The 16295-nt window shown below is 39.9% G+C and overlaps 1 protein-coding gene across 1 annotated transcript in view; it reads left to right on the forward strand.

The window, feature by feature from the left end:
- Nucleotides 1–16083, forward strand: part of SHB (SH2 domain containing adaptor protein B) — a 332850-nt gene extending 316767 nt beyond the window's left edge. The window contains exon 6 of the mRNA XM_003761370.4: nt 15486–16083. Within this exon, the coding sequence (XP_003761418.4) occupies nt 15486–15669 (184 nt within the window). The 3' untranslated portion in view covers nt 15670–16083. The remainder of the gene's footprint in view (nt 1–15485) is intronic.
- The last annotated feature ends 212 nt before the right edge of the window (nt 16084–16295 follow it).

A 16295-nucleotide genomic window follows, 5' to 3' on the forward strand; every position in this document is an offset into this window, starting at 1 on the left:
TGCTAGGTTTCTATTGTGATTCACAAACACCCTTTGGAGGCATTAATTCTGGGTGTGGACCCCCTAATAGAATTGTATTTCTGATGTCTAGAAACAGAAATTCAGGCTATTTGTACCCACCGAAATGAACATTTTTAAGTCTACATTGAAGAGAAATAAAATTACTGGAATTCTGTTTCCTGGCTCCTTGGAGCTTGGTTAGGCCTTCCTCCAAATTTCATATTTCTGGGTTGATTTTAACATGAGTTATTCTGTGAGATGTCAAGATTAGCAGATCAGAGTTCATATAATATATTACCAAGGATATTGAAAATGTACTAAATAAAATGTCAAGCCAAATTAAATTTTAATTTGGTAATAAAATTATTTGATTTATATTATCAAATTTAATACGATAATAAAATTTGATAATTAAAATGATAATAAAATTAATACTTAATGTATTTAGTACTTATTGTATACCAGGCACTGTTCTAAGCATGAGAGATATAAAAAAAGAGCAAAAAAGAAAGTCCCTGGCCTCAAGAAACTTAACTACTAATAAGAGAAACAACTTATAAATAAAAAATTAGGCACATTCAACACATCTTCTTGTAGTAGGCGGAAGGCACCCCAAAAATGAAAAGTATTAACACCTGTGGAGACATGGGGGAGGGAGAAGGGGAAAAGCCTCCTGGACTGAATCTTGAGGGAAATCAAGAAAACTGGAGGTGTAGAACAGGGACAGAATGTAGGGCACTGGATGCAGTGACATGGGGGTGGGACAGGAGCATCATGTTTGAGTTCCTACAAGTATGTCAGAGTGTTCCTAGAACATAGACACTGAGGGAGAGTCAAGTGTAAGAAAGCTGGAAAGGTAGGAAAAGGGCTTTATAAAGAGCTTTAAAGGTCAGAGAAAGAAGTTGATATTTAGTCATAAAGGGATACCCTAGTCACTGGGGATAATATAAAACAAAGAGTCCTTGTCGTCAAGGCAAGTTACAAGTGTTTATATGCCCAGGACCACTGGGTGGTGCAGTGGTAAAGAGTTTCTGAGTTCAAATCTGGCCTCAGACACTTCCTAGTTGTGTAACTCCAGGCAAGTCATTTAGCCCTCCTTGCCTCAATTTCTTCATCTATAAAATGGGCTAGAAAAGGAAACAGCAAACCACCCTAATGTCTTTGCCAAGAAAACCCCAAATAGGATCATAAGGAGTCAGGTACAACTGAAACAACAGAACACATAGCTAAAGGCTATATATTGGTTTTTTTCCTCTCATGGTTTCCTCCCTTTTGTTCTGATTTTTCTCTCCCAACACATCATAAATATATATTTTTAAAAATTAATGTATATGTATAACCAGAAAAAAACAATAAAAAGAAAAAATTTAAGAATATATAACAGAGAACATATTACATATAATATTTATACATACATATATATATATATATATGTTGAAGTATAGATATACTGTTTAGTATCTATCTTCAAGGAGGTTACAGTCCAGTAGAGAAAATGAGAAAGAGATATAATACATGAAAAAACATAAACAGGTACAGACAGTAACTATAAGACAACTTTGTTGAGAAGTAAAATGCCTGTCAGTTGGAGAATAGCTAAACAAGTGGTTGTGTGTGAATGTCTTGGAATATTATTGCACTGTAAGAATCAAGGAAGGTCACAAACACAGGGAAAAACAGATTTACATAAAGTGATGCAAAGTAAGGAAAGCAGAACCAGGAAAACAAAACACAAAATAACTGCAATACTATCAATGGAAAGAACAACTAGACAATCAAAACTGAATGCTGAAAAATTAAAATGACTAAGAGTGGCCCCAAAGAAGGGAGAAGGGAAGGCACCTGCCTCACTTTTTAGTAGACGCAGGATAGGATGGAACATTACAGATAATATTCAATAGTTTGTTGTTTTCATTGTTAGTTTTGCTACTTTACTTTTTTTTTTTTTTTTTTTTTTACTATTTAGTATAAAGAATGGCTCTCTGGGTAGGAAAGAAGAGGATACATTGGGAAATGTAGATAGAGTTAAGAATAAAAGAAACAAATTAAATTTTAATTTGAAAAAAAAAGAATACCCCTCTACCAGCAGTAGGAATGATGCATGGTATTAAGGAAAGTCATTCATGTTTTTATTATTATTGTTTAGTCATTTTAGTTGTATCTGATGAATTGTGACCCCCTTTGGGGGTTTTCTTGGCAGAAACACTGCAGTAGCTCATTTTATATGAAACAGAAGCAAACAGGGTTAAATAACTTGCGTAGCTAGGGAATGTTTGAGGCTAGCTTTGAACTTGGGTCTCCGTGACATGAAGTCCAGCATTTTATCCACTCCCAAAGTTAATAATAAGTTTTATTTACTGATTGTGTGAGATAATTGTGTGAGACCTCAGAAATCATGTCATATGGTCCAGCTTCTTCATTTTACAAATGGGGAGCCTAAGGATCAAACAGGTGCAAATAATTTGTAGCCATGTGCACACGCATACTCTGGAATGTACTATTTTCAAACCTGCTCCCTCCCCGCCCAGATTCTTTTTCCAAATGGAACATTTTCCCCAGAGAAACAAAGCCTCTTATCCCTGGAAGCGCCCCTAATTTGAAAGACTATCTGACAGAAGCCATCTTCCTCTCCCATCAGCCAGCCCCAGACCAAGGAACAAGCAGAGAGAGGTTTTCCTCATGCTGATTTCTGGGGCTGTGAGGATAATTTTAGTGTAGCTGAAAGTCTCGTCAGCATCCCTTCCTCTTTACCTAGATCCGGGTACTCCCTCTTAGCTTTTTGGGCTACAATAGAGACAAAGGCAAAAAGTTTGAGAACAATAGAAACAGGTTTAATATCAGTATTTTATTCTGACATCCATTCTACCATGTGCAATACATTATGTCTGGTACTGAAAGAACTGAGTCAAATGAGACACAGTCCCTTTCCTCAAGGCAAAGTGTACTTATTGGCAAGAGCCCTAGATTTGAGTTAGAAGACCTGGGTTTGATTATTGCCCCTACCATCACCAGCCACATGATCTTGGGAAAGTAACTTTACTTATTGAAACAAAGGGGACAGATTCGGTGACCTCTTGTGATCCTACTAGATTTAAGGTCATTGATTGATTGATAGATTAGAGCTGTGGATCTGAAAAACTATTCCAAACCCATTCAAAAGATGAGGAAACTGAAAGCCAAGGAAGTTGTTATGTGCCCAAAGTTAAAGAAATAGCCATCAAAGGCAATATTTGAACCCAGAACTTCCCATTTTACATCTATTATACTATCATTTTCACAGCATGGGTGGCACTTTGGATAAGGTGAAATCTATTATTCAAATTTTCTACTCTAATAATGATGAGTAAGCATTTATTAAACGTCTGTTGTGTTACAAAGATCTGTGCTAAACAACAGGAATACTAAGATAAAAATGAAACAATTCCTTTCCCCCCAAGAAGGCAGTATAGGTGGGAAGATCACAAAAGAAAAAGTAGAAAGTAATTCTTGCTTTGAAGAAAATTAGGGATTCTAAGAAAAACGAGTGCATTCCAGATATGAAGTACAGACTGACAAAGATGGAGTCAAATAGAAGTTTATTAATAAAATTACAGATTTATCCCATTACTAATAGAAAGAACATTAAAGATTTTCCTTATTGCATCATTGTTTCATATAAGCTCAATTTTATCAAACTTGTTGCTTTTACTCCTCTCTAACCTCAAGTGAATAACCCAAATTTAGGCCATAATCTGATCATGTTTAGCTATTTAAGTTTTTGCTTTGACACGGTCCCATATACACAAATTTAACCTAGTGTTGTAAACTATATGCAACAGGGATTCTTAAAGCAATCCAAATATTCAATGTATTTAAGATTTAACATTTTTCTTTTGAAAATTTTATCTTTTGGAAAATAGACCTAAGAAAAACTAGTATCCAGCCCCCTTCACTATACATTATGTGAATGAGATGAGAATCCTTGTGGTCCAAGCAATAACATAGCTCTATTTTCAAAGGAAAAAACTATCTTTATTCTCTCTTTTTTCTTAGTTCACTAATAAAATGTCCCTTTTTGCAAGTAACAGTAGAAGTCTGGATTTGGAATTAGAGGGCCTGGATTCAAACTTGTATGAATTACTTAATGCCTCACTTACCTCCTCTGCAAATGTTGTACCTATTTGTCCTTTATTCTCAAAGAGAACCAGTGACCTCAGAAGGGCAGTGTCTAGTCATGGTGTGGGTTGGATTTCATTGAGGCAGACTGGAACAAAGTCCAGCCCATTCTCTTCCAGAAGTCCAGTGGTCAGATGTAAGTCCAGGAACTGTGCCCAAAGGGCTGCCAAACTGTGCGTATCCTTGGATCCAGCAGGGTCTCTACCAGGTCTGTATCCCAAAGCATATCCCACACGTGGCAAAAAATGTTTGTGGCAGCCCTTTTTGTAATGAAAAGGAATTGGAAACTGAGCTGGAGAATGGCTGAATAAGTGATGGTATATGAATGTTATAGAATATTATTATTATGTAAGAAATGACCAGCAGGATGATTTCAGAGAGGCCTGGAGAGACTTACATGGCCTGATGCTCAGTGAAATGAGTAGAAACAGGAGATCATTGTACATGGCAATAGCAAGACTATACAATGATCAGTTCTTGTCAGCAATGAGATGATTCAGGCCAGTTCCAATGATCTTGTGAAGGAGAGAGCCATGTGCACCCAGAGAGAGAACTGTGGGAGTATGGATCACAACTTAGTATTTTCACCTTTCTTGTTTGCTTGTTTTTTCTTTCTCATTTTTTCCCTTTTGATCTGATTTTTCTTGTGTAGCACAACATTTGTGGAAATATGTATAGAAGAATCACACATGTTTAACTTATATTGGATTACTTACCCTCTAAGGAAGGGTGGGAGGAAGGGAGGGAAAAAAGTCAGAACACAAGGTTTTGCCAGGGTGGATGTTGAAAATTATCCATACATATAGTTTGAAAATAAAAAGCTTTGAGAGAGAGGCAGAGAGAGGTCCAGGATGACATGGGGATGGCCTGTAATGCAGCGGTTGACTTTGCGCCTGCTCTAACTGCCTCATGGCGGTTGGAACAAGCTGTTCTCATCTCTCCACTCTGCTGGCAGAGTCCTCCCATGCTTGGGGCAGACACCCCCTTACTCACCTGCAAGCCCATTGCTCGTCATCAGCCTGCTACAGCCCCTCTGCCAATAGTTTTACCTCCCTCGCCTCAAATGGGGGCAAGTCTTCCTGAACACTCCGACTTCCATAGGAAGGCACACTGTGTTCACTGTGTTCCTACCTGTTGGGTAATATTACAAGAGAATTCGATGTTAATCTCACTTGTGGGAGTTGTGGGTAAGGGTGTGTGTTTGGTTGTAGGGAACCGAAGGGAGGAATGTGTTTGGAGATGGCCTAAAAAGAGTGCTTTGTTCCACTAAAGTAGTGAATATCAGATGCAGAATATTCTGTTCCTTGGGATTCCTTTCCATAAAAGAACCATCTGAAGTGGGGAAGAGGGAGGGTCTTGTTCCTATCTTGGCCCTAAGGTAGTTAAGCCTCTCATTCTGATCTGGCTGTAAGGGAGGAGGGGTCATTACAGGATTAAGGGGGGAGGACTTGCAGAAGATACTGATTACTGTCACCAGGAACTGATGCTGTGCTCCCTTGGGACCATAATTACAAGCTGACCTTGCTAAGGTGCTCTGAGGTCCCCAAATTGCTTTACATGCGTAATTTGCAACAACCCTGTGAGATTGCTCCTACCATATTGTTTCCCCTGTTTTAGAGGTGAAAAAACAAGGCTCAGAGATTAAGGGGCTTGTCCACAGTCACACAGCTTCTGTCAGACAGACAGCCTGCTGAAGTACAGCCCGCTAACTTTGGTCCCCATGGTCAAGTCTAAACAAAATGGAAATAATAGGGGAATATGCCACTTTCAAAATGGGCTTCTCTCTTTCTAAAGTAACTGTCCCTTGCCTGAAATTAATCCTTCTATGCCTTTTTTCCCCTTCTGCCTTCTTTTTTGCTCCTTCCTTGTTCCGCCCTCCCCACCTGGTTGTAAGGGCAGTTAGCTGGCACCATAATGCACAGAGAGCTGGGCCTGCAGTCAGGGAGCCTCAGTTCCCGAGTTCAAATCTGGCCTCAAACACTTCCTAGCTGGACTAGTCCCTTTACCCTGTTTGCCTTAGTTTCCTCATCTGTAAAATGAGCCAGAGAAGGAAATGGCAAACCACTCCAGAGTCTCTGCCAAGAAAACCTCAAGTAGGGTCACAGAAAGCTAGACATGACTAAAAATGACTGAACAACAACCAAAACAAAAATAAAAACAAAACCCAAGTTGTAAAGACTGATTTTGAAGCAATGACTTTTTAGTACATAAAATCTCTTTAATAATAATAGCTCACATCAACATAGTGCTTTGAAGGCCTGGGCTTTACATAGACTATCTCATTTGATCCTTACCACAACCCTATACAGGAGGTACCTTATTATTATTCCCATTTTACAGGTTAAAAAAGTGAGGCAGGTAAAATGCTTGAGGCCAGATTTCAGCATAAATTTCTAAGTCAGTTGTAACCAGTTTTTAGTGTGTTTGGATTTGTTTGTATGTTTTAAGTTGGTTAAGTTCAGTTCTTTGAAGTGATTATAAATAAATACTATTTCTTGAAGGTGAGGTTGTTATAGACAAATAGGAATACCAAACAGAGGTTTTAAAATGGTGAAAGAAAACTGTGGCTTTAATCTCGATTTCCTTAAGCTGTGGGTTGGGTTGGGTTGAGCGGAAGGAGAGGAATGTCCTTTTTCCTCTGTTCATTATCCTACCCTCTCCTAATTCAAGAATTGGAATAATTAGACAGGAAGATACCGACATGAACTGCAGAGATTTACTTGAACTGGGGGAGACTAAAGCTGACATCCTTACAAACTACTGTGGTATTAAGCCTCCAGGGAATAAAATGGTGGGTACATGGAGTGTTCGTTCCCTTCCAGACCTTTACAAAGCCTTCTGTATCCCCATAGACAGTACTAGAGAAGGTTGAAGCTAGCACAGGGAAGATAATCAAAACCATAAATTACTTTAGAATGGGAATTCATAAAAGTTTCCTATATTTGGGGTGGTTTGGGGTTTTTTTTGTTGTTATTTTTTATTTGTTTGTTTGTTTGTTTGCTATTTTTAAAATCTCACAGACCAATAAGACAAGCCCAGAGTTCTCTCTGCCTCCTTCCTATGTCTGACTCCTCATTCTCATCCCTTGACTCCCAAAGAAATATCCAATTTTGAGCCTTACCTATGATTTCTCCTCAGGGCAGCAAATCATTTTCTACTGGCCCTGCACAGGTGTTCCCTCTGTGGTTTCCTGTTGTTGTTCAGAGAACCTTTTCCTTGATACAGAAGGAAAAAATAAAATAGAAGACAAGTACTCCTGCCTTCTGGTTTTGTGTAATCATGTTTATCCCACCTCCTTTGCTGGGTGGATACTGGAAACATTATCTTCTTAGACACAGACCACCTGATCTGCCCTTTGAGCTCCCTCATCTCCCATCCCTGTCAGGAAGGATATATGAGCATTGTACCCCTCTCATCAGTTAGCGCTGAACCCAGAGTCAGGGACATAGGAATTCCACCTCAGACACTTAATAGCTGTTATTCTAGGTAAGTCACTTAAACTTTTTCAGCCTCAGTTTCCTTCTCTTTAAAATGGGGCTAATAATAGCATCTGCCTTACAAGAATCAACCGAGATAATGTGTGTAAAGTGCTTTGTAAGCATTATGTACAACGTATACAAACAGTAGCTATCATTATAACTATTAGCCCCAAAGGGTGAACAAAAAATGATTATTATGTGTAGATTCTTTTAACAGGATCATAATCACTGACACCAGAAGACAATTTCTTTACTTTCTGTTGCATAAATATTATATGCAAGTATTTTAAGTCATTTCATCATAAAAAAGAGGTGATTTAACAAAACTATTATGCTGTATTCTTCATGAAATATGCATTAAGCAATTACGTCTAAAAGGGAGAGGCAAAGGCCAGGCACAGTGCTGCAGGCGATGTGCCCTAGCAGCTGTAAGGATGTGTGATGTATTATTAAATACCTTGATTATTATGAGAGGACGGTCCTTGTTATTAGGCTCCATCCAGCAAGGAGCTTTTGATAATCTCCAGGATCAGAAATTACTTTTTGTTATGATAATTAAATATCTGAGCATAGGTATGGATTGCATCATGTATCATTTGAGAGCACGACCGCATTAATTAGTCAGGTCACCCACCAGGGAAAGCCCTGTAATTGTGACTTTGCTCCTTCAATATGTTCTATCAAAGGAGAAGAAAATGGCACGGGATCTTGTCTTGTGTCTGGAAAAGTAGCTGTCAGCCCTGGCTTGCCAGGCGTCACCTTGGATTGCCAGGTGTCTTGGAACCAGAAGATCTCGTTGCAGCAAGGAGCAGGGACAGGACATGGGACCCTCTCCCTCCCCTCAACTCACTTAAGTCCCTGGGAGTTGGGTGCATGTTAAAAAATTTTTAAGTTGTCCTTATATTTGGAGTCTCTACCAGGAAAGCATTTCAGGGAGAAAATAGTAGTTCCCCAACCAGACTCTGCCCAGGAAATTTTCCTGTCTGACCTCACTTTGTTCAGCTCGAGTGAAGAGAATCTTTCTGCCAAAAAAGGACTAGATTTAGAGTCGGGACTATATCTGAATCTTGGCTCTTCTTGGGCGCACCTTTGTGACTTGGGGAAAATGACTTAATGTTGGGGAGGACACTATAGCATGTTTGGACTAATTGATCTCTCTAAAGCCCCATCTAATAAACAATCCTAGATCCTTAGGGAAAGACTTTCCAGGAGGGAAAGATCCTGGAGATTATCAACATGGTGGGTGAAAGGGTATAATAAAAAAGGGTATAAAGCGGGGGGCTTTAGGGAGGCATCTTGGTCCAGGGGAAAGGACACTAGATGTAGAGTCAGAATCCTGCCCCAGTGACTCCCGTTGGTACGGAGGGGAGGCTGGGTTCTAGAAGTCTAGAAGCAGAAATTTGGGCCGGTTCTCACCATGTGGGAAAGTCTGGTGACAGACTGTATCTGCTTTCCTAGGACTCAGTAAGACCTTCAAATTTCCACCATATACTTTAATATTAGAGACCTCTGTACAGAAGTGGGCATAGAAAAGAATTGAGAAAAAAATAGATGAGGGGGCAGTGAACATTAGGAACGACTACATAGATGCCTGCTCCAAAAAGAGATGAGCATGTTCACTGCAGATATTAAATAATAACAGAATTAAATCACTTCTATTTCAACAGGTGGGAAATGGCTTGGATGGTGGAGCCATTTTTAGGTGGGCTTGGATTCAAATCCTGCCTGTGACGCCTGTTGCATGAACTTGGACTAGGTCATTTAAGTTCCATATGCTTCAGGTAACCCCCTAGAAGTTAGCTGCTAGATCATAGATGGGGTGTAGTCTTCAATAGACAGGAAGTTTGTGGAAGAATTTGGAGGAATGAGAAACTCACCAATCATTCACATATACGGAGGAGAATTCAGAAAAGAAAAGAGAATGAATAGAATATGGTAGCTAGGCTTCTTAAACTGTGGTTCGTGACTCCACATAAGGACTTGTAACTGAATGTGGCGTCGCAAAATTATGATTTATTATCAGTAAAAGTTTGCTTTGTGTACCTTTTTCACATACCTCTATACCCAGGGTCATGTGAAAACTTCTTGGGTGAAAAGGGGTCCGCTAGTGGGAAACGTTTCCAAAGCTCTGTTGTAGTGGATAGAAGTTCAGTGTTGGAGTCAGAAACCCCTGCCTCCCACACAGTTGTGTGACCCTGTGAGGTTATAACTGTCCCAGTAGTCTCTGCTCAGAATTTTTTTCTGATCTCGACTGATAAAGAGAATTTACTACACAGATAAAGTTCAGGCAACTCGAGGAAGGAAGAAGAGTACATTCTGTGTAAATTTTCACTGCTAGAGTAATCATGCAGTGTCTTTCCACTTCTTCCTGAGCAGTCCCCTTTTTTGTGTAGAACCTATTGCTGGTTCAGAACAGGACCAGTGATCTTTACCTTCCAATACTTGATCATCTTATTCCACGGGCACTAAGTTATAACTACATGGGCAGCAATCACTTTACTTCACAACCAACATGGAATTCCCCTACTAGGATCCATACTAAACTGCCCTTCCTATCATTAACCTTCATGTTCAAATTCCCATAGTACCATTCTTAACTCCATCTGATCCTCAAACCTGTCTCCCTCATCCTGTCTTTCTCATCCTCCATCTCTCCCTTCCCTTTTCTTCTCTTCCCCTATTTCTTTCCGTGCTTTCTCCCTCCACTTATCCTCCTTTCTTTGTCTGCTTTCTTCTCTCCCTAGCTTTCCCCTTTTATTTATTCCCCCTCTGTCTCTCCCTTCCCTTCCCCCACTTTTTCTCTTCCTCCTTTCTCTCCCTTTTCCTTTCTCCTATTTTTCTCTTTTCCCTCCCTCTTTTTCCCCTTTTTCCATTTCCCCTCTCTTCTCACTCCATTTCATTTCACTCACTAACTGCCACATCACAAACATATTTTGGGGCCAGTTCTCCTACCACCAGACCAAAAATAATCACCAGGGTCAAGAGCACCCCTTGGTTTCCTTTTATAACCCAGAAGGTAAATAGTGATTTGTACAGCTGGCTGAATTTTGTACCCACTTTGCCAAGGCGTCCAACTATGCCCTGCTGGGAATCTCAACTTTAACACAAAAGGTCTTTCCACAATGAAGGACCAGATATCTCCATAATTTCATATGTGTGAAATACTCCCAGTAATCTGAGCTAGGAGACTTTTCCTTCTTCTCACTGGTCTGGGGAAAGAGGGGGTTAGGAGCGCTAAGATAATTTTCTTAGCGCCATTAATTTTCAGCTTCTTTAATTTTTTTTTCCTACTTAAGCAGTGTTTATTTTCTCACCCTCTAACTTCTCCTAATTCCAAATTGAAAAAGAAGAAAAAAAACTGGTAGTAAATATAGTTAATCAAAATAAATTCCCACATTATCCATGTCAAAAAAAATTGTTTTACTCTATACCTCAGTGCATCACCCTCTGTCAGAAAGGGGTTATCTGCTTCATCCTCAGTCCTCTGCAGTCATGGTTTTGTCACTGCATTAATGAGTTCCTAAATCTATAAATTGTTCTCCTGATTCTGCTCCCCTCTCTCTGCATCAGTTCATAATAGTTATTCTCAGATTTCTCTAAAATGATCCCTTTTGTTATTGCTACCTTCAGACAACATTATTTGCACAGCCGTCCCCAGTGGATGGGCGTCCTCAGAGTTTCCAGTTCCTTGCCATCACAAAAAGAGCTACTTATAAGTAATCACCTCTTTGTACCAGCTGGGCTAGATCACTTTGAAGTTTCCTTCCCACACATAAAATTCTCAGAAGGCCCCAGTGATCGGGCATCCAAGACGGCACCGCCGGAGACCAGAGAACCCCCTCCTGCAGCGGGTCTGGGCCGGAACATGCCCCGAGTCCAAGGAAAGCAGGGGCAGAGAGGGGACAACCATCACAGAGCTCATTAGTGGCCACCCCAGCCAAAGTCTCAGCTCTCCCAACCCTCCGTGAGACAGCAACATGACCAAGTGGATAGAGCGAAGTCAGGAAGATATGACTTCAGCCTCATTTCATCGCTCTGTGGGCAAGTCCCTTCATCTCTGTCAGCCTGGGGTTTCTCAAATATAAAATGGGGATAATAACAGCACTTCCTTCCCAGGGTTGTTGGGAAGATCAACTAGAGAAAGTGCTAATACGGGATCTGGCAGATAGTGGGCGCTTAATAAATGTTTGTTTGCTTCCTTCCATCCTAGTCCAGTAGTCTTTACATTATTGTTTAGTTACAACTGATTCTTCGTGGTCTTATTGGGGGCACTGGAATGATTTGCCATTATCTTCTCCTGCTCATTTTACAGATGAGGAAACTGAGATAAATAAGGTTAAGGAAGTATCTGAAACCAGATTTGACTTCAGGCCCCTTCGAGACTGCAGACTCAGGGCTCCTAGCTGCCTCTGTTACTCCACTTATACCCCATATTTCCTCTCCTCCATCTAAAGTCTTCCCACTTAAAATTAAAAAAAAAAAAAAAAAAGCAAAGGCTCTTGTGTTTCTTATGTAAGAGACTGACCCCAAAGGATCAGAGAATTATAGATCTAGAGTTAGTGAATTCAAAACCATTAACCCTAGAAAGAGTCCCACTTCCCTAGGGGTTTACTGGAGCAAAACAGTAAAAAAGCATAGAATAAACCCCAGCTATTCAGTGAAGACCAGACTCCAAAAACCTATGTGTTTGGTTGTTCCCTTGATTATAAACACCCCTATGTGTTTTCATGAGATTAAGGAGACTCCAGTGTTGTGGACTGAGCTTCTTGTTTATTATAATGTACAATAGGCTGGTTGGATTAGGGTACACTTCAGTAGTTACACTTCAGTAGTTTTAAAAAAAATGGTGTGTATATATGGCAATCAGCGGGTTCCATTTGTATTTTCTAAGGGGTTTTCCCAGGCACTTTGCAGTCTCTTAGGTTGTTTTCACTGATGATGAATTGTGTTTTATTCTATTCACCTGGAGTGATTTGGGTTTTTCAAAGTTTCCTACTAACTTTTCCTCTCTCCTCCTCCATGATGAAGATGATGGTGGCGGTGGTATGCTTCTGTTGAATTTTTATGCCTACCTAAAAGAACTCAAGTCCTCCCCTTTCTCCTCTAACAACCTCAAGCACTCTCTGCATGATCTTCAGATCTACTTGAAACCTAGGTCTTTAAAAAGACTGTCTAAATTTGTTGGAATGTGAGTTCCTCAATACTCTGCATTTATTTCTCTTATCGCATTAATTTGGGGGTAGAACCTTAAAACCATTTACTAGCAAAGAAATGCCTGATAAATGGTTGAAATAGAACAATATAGCTGCTCAAACATATTTAGAGATGTCACCCTTGGCTTAAAGAAAATCACTTAGAGAGCAATTATGTTTCAAAAGCAAGTCATTCCTATAAAGAATTGAAATTTAAATCAAGATTTCTAGGTTGGCAATGTTATAATTACAGTGCCTGCAGTGATTTCTACTCTTCAGTGAAGGGTCATTTCATCAGAGAATTGACTCAACAAACCTGAAAAAATATGAGCCTGCACTTACTTAAATTGTTCCAAAGAGAATCACACATGGATATAAAGTGGAAATTTTTAAATAACACCTGAAGGAAGACTAACAGGCATTGTGCTAACATTGAAATGAGATTTTTAATTGCTGGATGTGTGTGTGTGTGTGTCTTTTTCTGTCTCCATATATCTATATATTGGGGGGGTGTATACACATACATACACATGCACACATTTTTAGACAGCCACAAATTTTTTTTTTATTACACACATAATCCAAAAAATGTTAGTGTCAAGAATTAAACTGTTTAGAATGTATTCCCTGCAGAGTTCCTGCTGTCTAAAGCAATATAATCTGCTTCAGTTAATGCTGGAAATGCATGCTGTGAATGGCATGAAAATTTGGGTAAAGCCAAGAGTTGTCTCTTCTTAACACCATGTAAATTATCCAATTGGGTTGATCTTGGTTATTGAAAGAAGGCAATCTTGTGACCGTTTGACACTGACTTTTCTTTTTTATAGTATCCATTATTGTGTTTGTGTCCTCCAAATATTTATCAGCGACGGCTTTAGTTTCCTGATGAAACAGAGATGAAGTTAACAGTGAGGGCTGTTTCCAGGCTGTGCATTCACAATAGTAACTACAGATTAAAGCCCTATGAAAATCGGAGCAGGCTGCAGGGATGGGAATGGACAAAGTTACCCCCAAAAATAAATCCTTAAAATTTTCATTATATTTCAATAATTTTCATGACTCAATAATAGTCTTTTTCTAGGTAGAATTTTTCTTCAAAGAAACCCCAAGAACTTGATCCAGAAGTTCTTGACCTGGAGAACCTGAATTCATTTTTAGACAGACAGAGAGATAGACATTATGTAGAGATGATTGTTTTTCAAAATAATTGGTTTCCTTTGCAGTCTTGTATAATTTCTTTTGCGCTTGAACATATTATTCTGAGAAGGGATCTCCAGGTTCCTTCAGACTGCCACGGTTCCATGCTTCAAAACAGGATTAAAAATCGTTGGACTAAGGTTCCTTTCAGTTAGAAACTTCTAACTACATCATGGAAATGAACTAATTTCCTTCTCTCTCGCCCTCATGCTGACTGCCAGGCTGCCCCCACCCTTTTCCACAACCCCCCAACCTAATGCCTATTTGAGCATTCCCTCCCAGCACTGATACAGAGAAAAGAGAAAAGGTTCCTGATTGGCTGAGATGGCCACAGCCGTATTTTCCAACTTCCTGCTACATCCACATTCTCATATTTCCTCCTCACTAACAGAAATTGATGGGAGATATAGGAAGTCTCTGATATCCAGGGAGGTGCCGGCCTTGGGGCCAAGGCTTATCACCATGACCTTGAAGTAGGATGTATTGTTTCAGTTTACCCAAGTGCTGTGCTTTGATCCTAGTCAAAGACAAGATTTCAAACATAAAAGTTTTGGAGCTCAAAAGATACAGTAAATCCATCGCTGTGGCTGTCTCTGGTATTTGGCAGGCACTGCTGAGCCTTGGGCTTTGAGTGAGCAGGAAAGTTGAGATTTGGATTGGCTCAGAGTCTACTTTTTTTTAAATTTTAATTTATGGGATTAAACAAGCATTTCTATAACGTATAATTTTTAAAAATGATTGCACATGAAATTATAAATCTATTATGTACACCTTGCTATTCCTTTTAAATATAATAAAGTTATCATGTAATTTTCTTTTTTTTCCTACCCTCCCTCTCCCCACTGTAGAGTTTACTGCCATTAAACACACATGTGTGTGTTTGTGTAAAATCATTCTTACATACTCTTTCAGTTCTTTCTGTGTATAGATAGCATTTTCTTTCATAGATCCTTTGTAGTTAATTTGGGTATCTATAATAGTCTAAATGACTTACTCCAGGTTACTGCCACAGTTTGTGTAAAATCATTCTATTCATTCTCTATCAGTTCTTTCTCTGGATGTAGACAGCATCTTTCTTCACAGACCTTTTGTAATTGATTTGGGTATTTATAATAATTAAAATGACTTATTCACTCCAAGTTGTTCTTAAAACACTGTTGCTATTACTGTATACAGTGTTGTCTTGGTTCTTCTTTCTCTTTTCATTTCGTGCAAGTCTTTCCTTGTTTTTCTAAGGTCATTGAGTCCATCATTTCTTACGGGACAGCAGTGTTCCATCACTGTCGTGTACCACAGCTTGTGCAGCCATTGCCCGATCGATGAGCATCCCTGCGGTTTCCCCTTCCCTCAGCAGCTAATTACGGTGGTTCCTGGGACACTGCCTCCCCACCTCTGCCTCCCACCCGCTCCTCACCTGCCTTGAGTACCCTGCCAACCTAACCTCTTCTTGCTTTCTTCACAGGAGCAACCAGGGCTTCATGCACATGAAGCTGACGAAAGCCAAAGAGAAATATATCCTGGGGCAGAACAGCCCCCCGTTCGACAGCGTCCCTGAAGTCATCCACTACTACACAACCAAAAAACTGCCCATCAAAGGGGCAGAACACTTGTCCCTGCTCTACCCTGTGGCTGTCCGAACCCTATGAAAGGAAGGCCTGTCCACCTCCCCCCATGGATGGAGAAGCAAGAAGAGCCCTCCCAGTGCAATGACCGGAGCGCGGGACTGAGGGAGGAAAACAGAGCTACTGCTTTTCACCATAGATTGACTGGCTATGTTCTAATCATTAGAGTGGTACTTTGGCCCTCCTGCATGTCTTTAGAACCATGTTTCTATTTAAGGGGAGGAACCATATTTAAATGTGATAGCAGATAATCCAGCCCTACCCCCACCCCACATCTCCTTTTATTTCCTGTGAATTAAAATATTTTCAAATCCAAAGAGATGCCTTCCAGGGTAAACAGAGCAAAGCAGCTTATAGCAAACAGTGAGCTCCAAGGATTTCCATTTCTTTGTTCTCCTGCCTGTAGTGAACTCACACCTGCATATGGAAAAAAAAAAACCCACAATAATAATAATAATGATAATTTTCCACTGGTGCTATACTGTCCCCTATTGATAATGAGAGCAGACAGATGCTGGGCCTTTCAGGACCTAGAGAATGACAGCACATTCAACTCATTCCCCACAGGAGTCTTCAGAACTCTGCTTCTTGTGCGTGTGTGTGTGCGTGTGTGTGTGTCTGCTGCACGTGGGTGCTTGGGTGTATGTGTC

Source organism: Sarcophilus harrisii, chromosome 1 (assembly GCF_902635505.1).
Source record: "Sarcophilus harrisii chromosome 1, mSarHar1.11, whole genome shotgun sequence".
In the NCBI taxonomy this organism is placed as follows: Eukaryota; Metazoa; Chordata; class Mammalia; order Dasyuromorphia; family Dasyuridae; genus Sarcophilus; species Sarcophilus harrisii.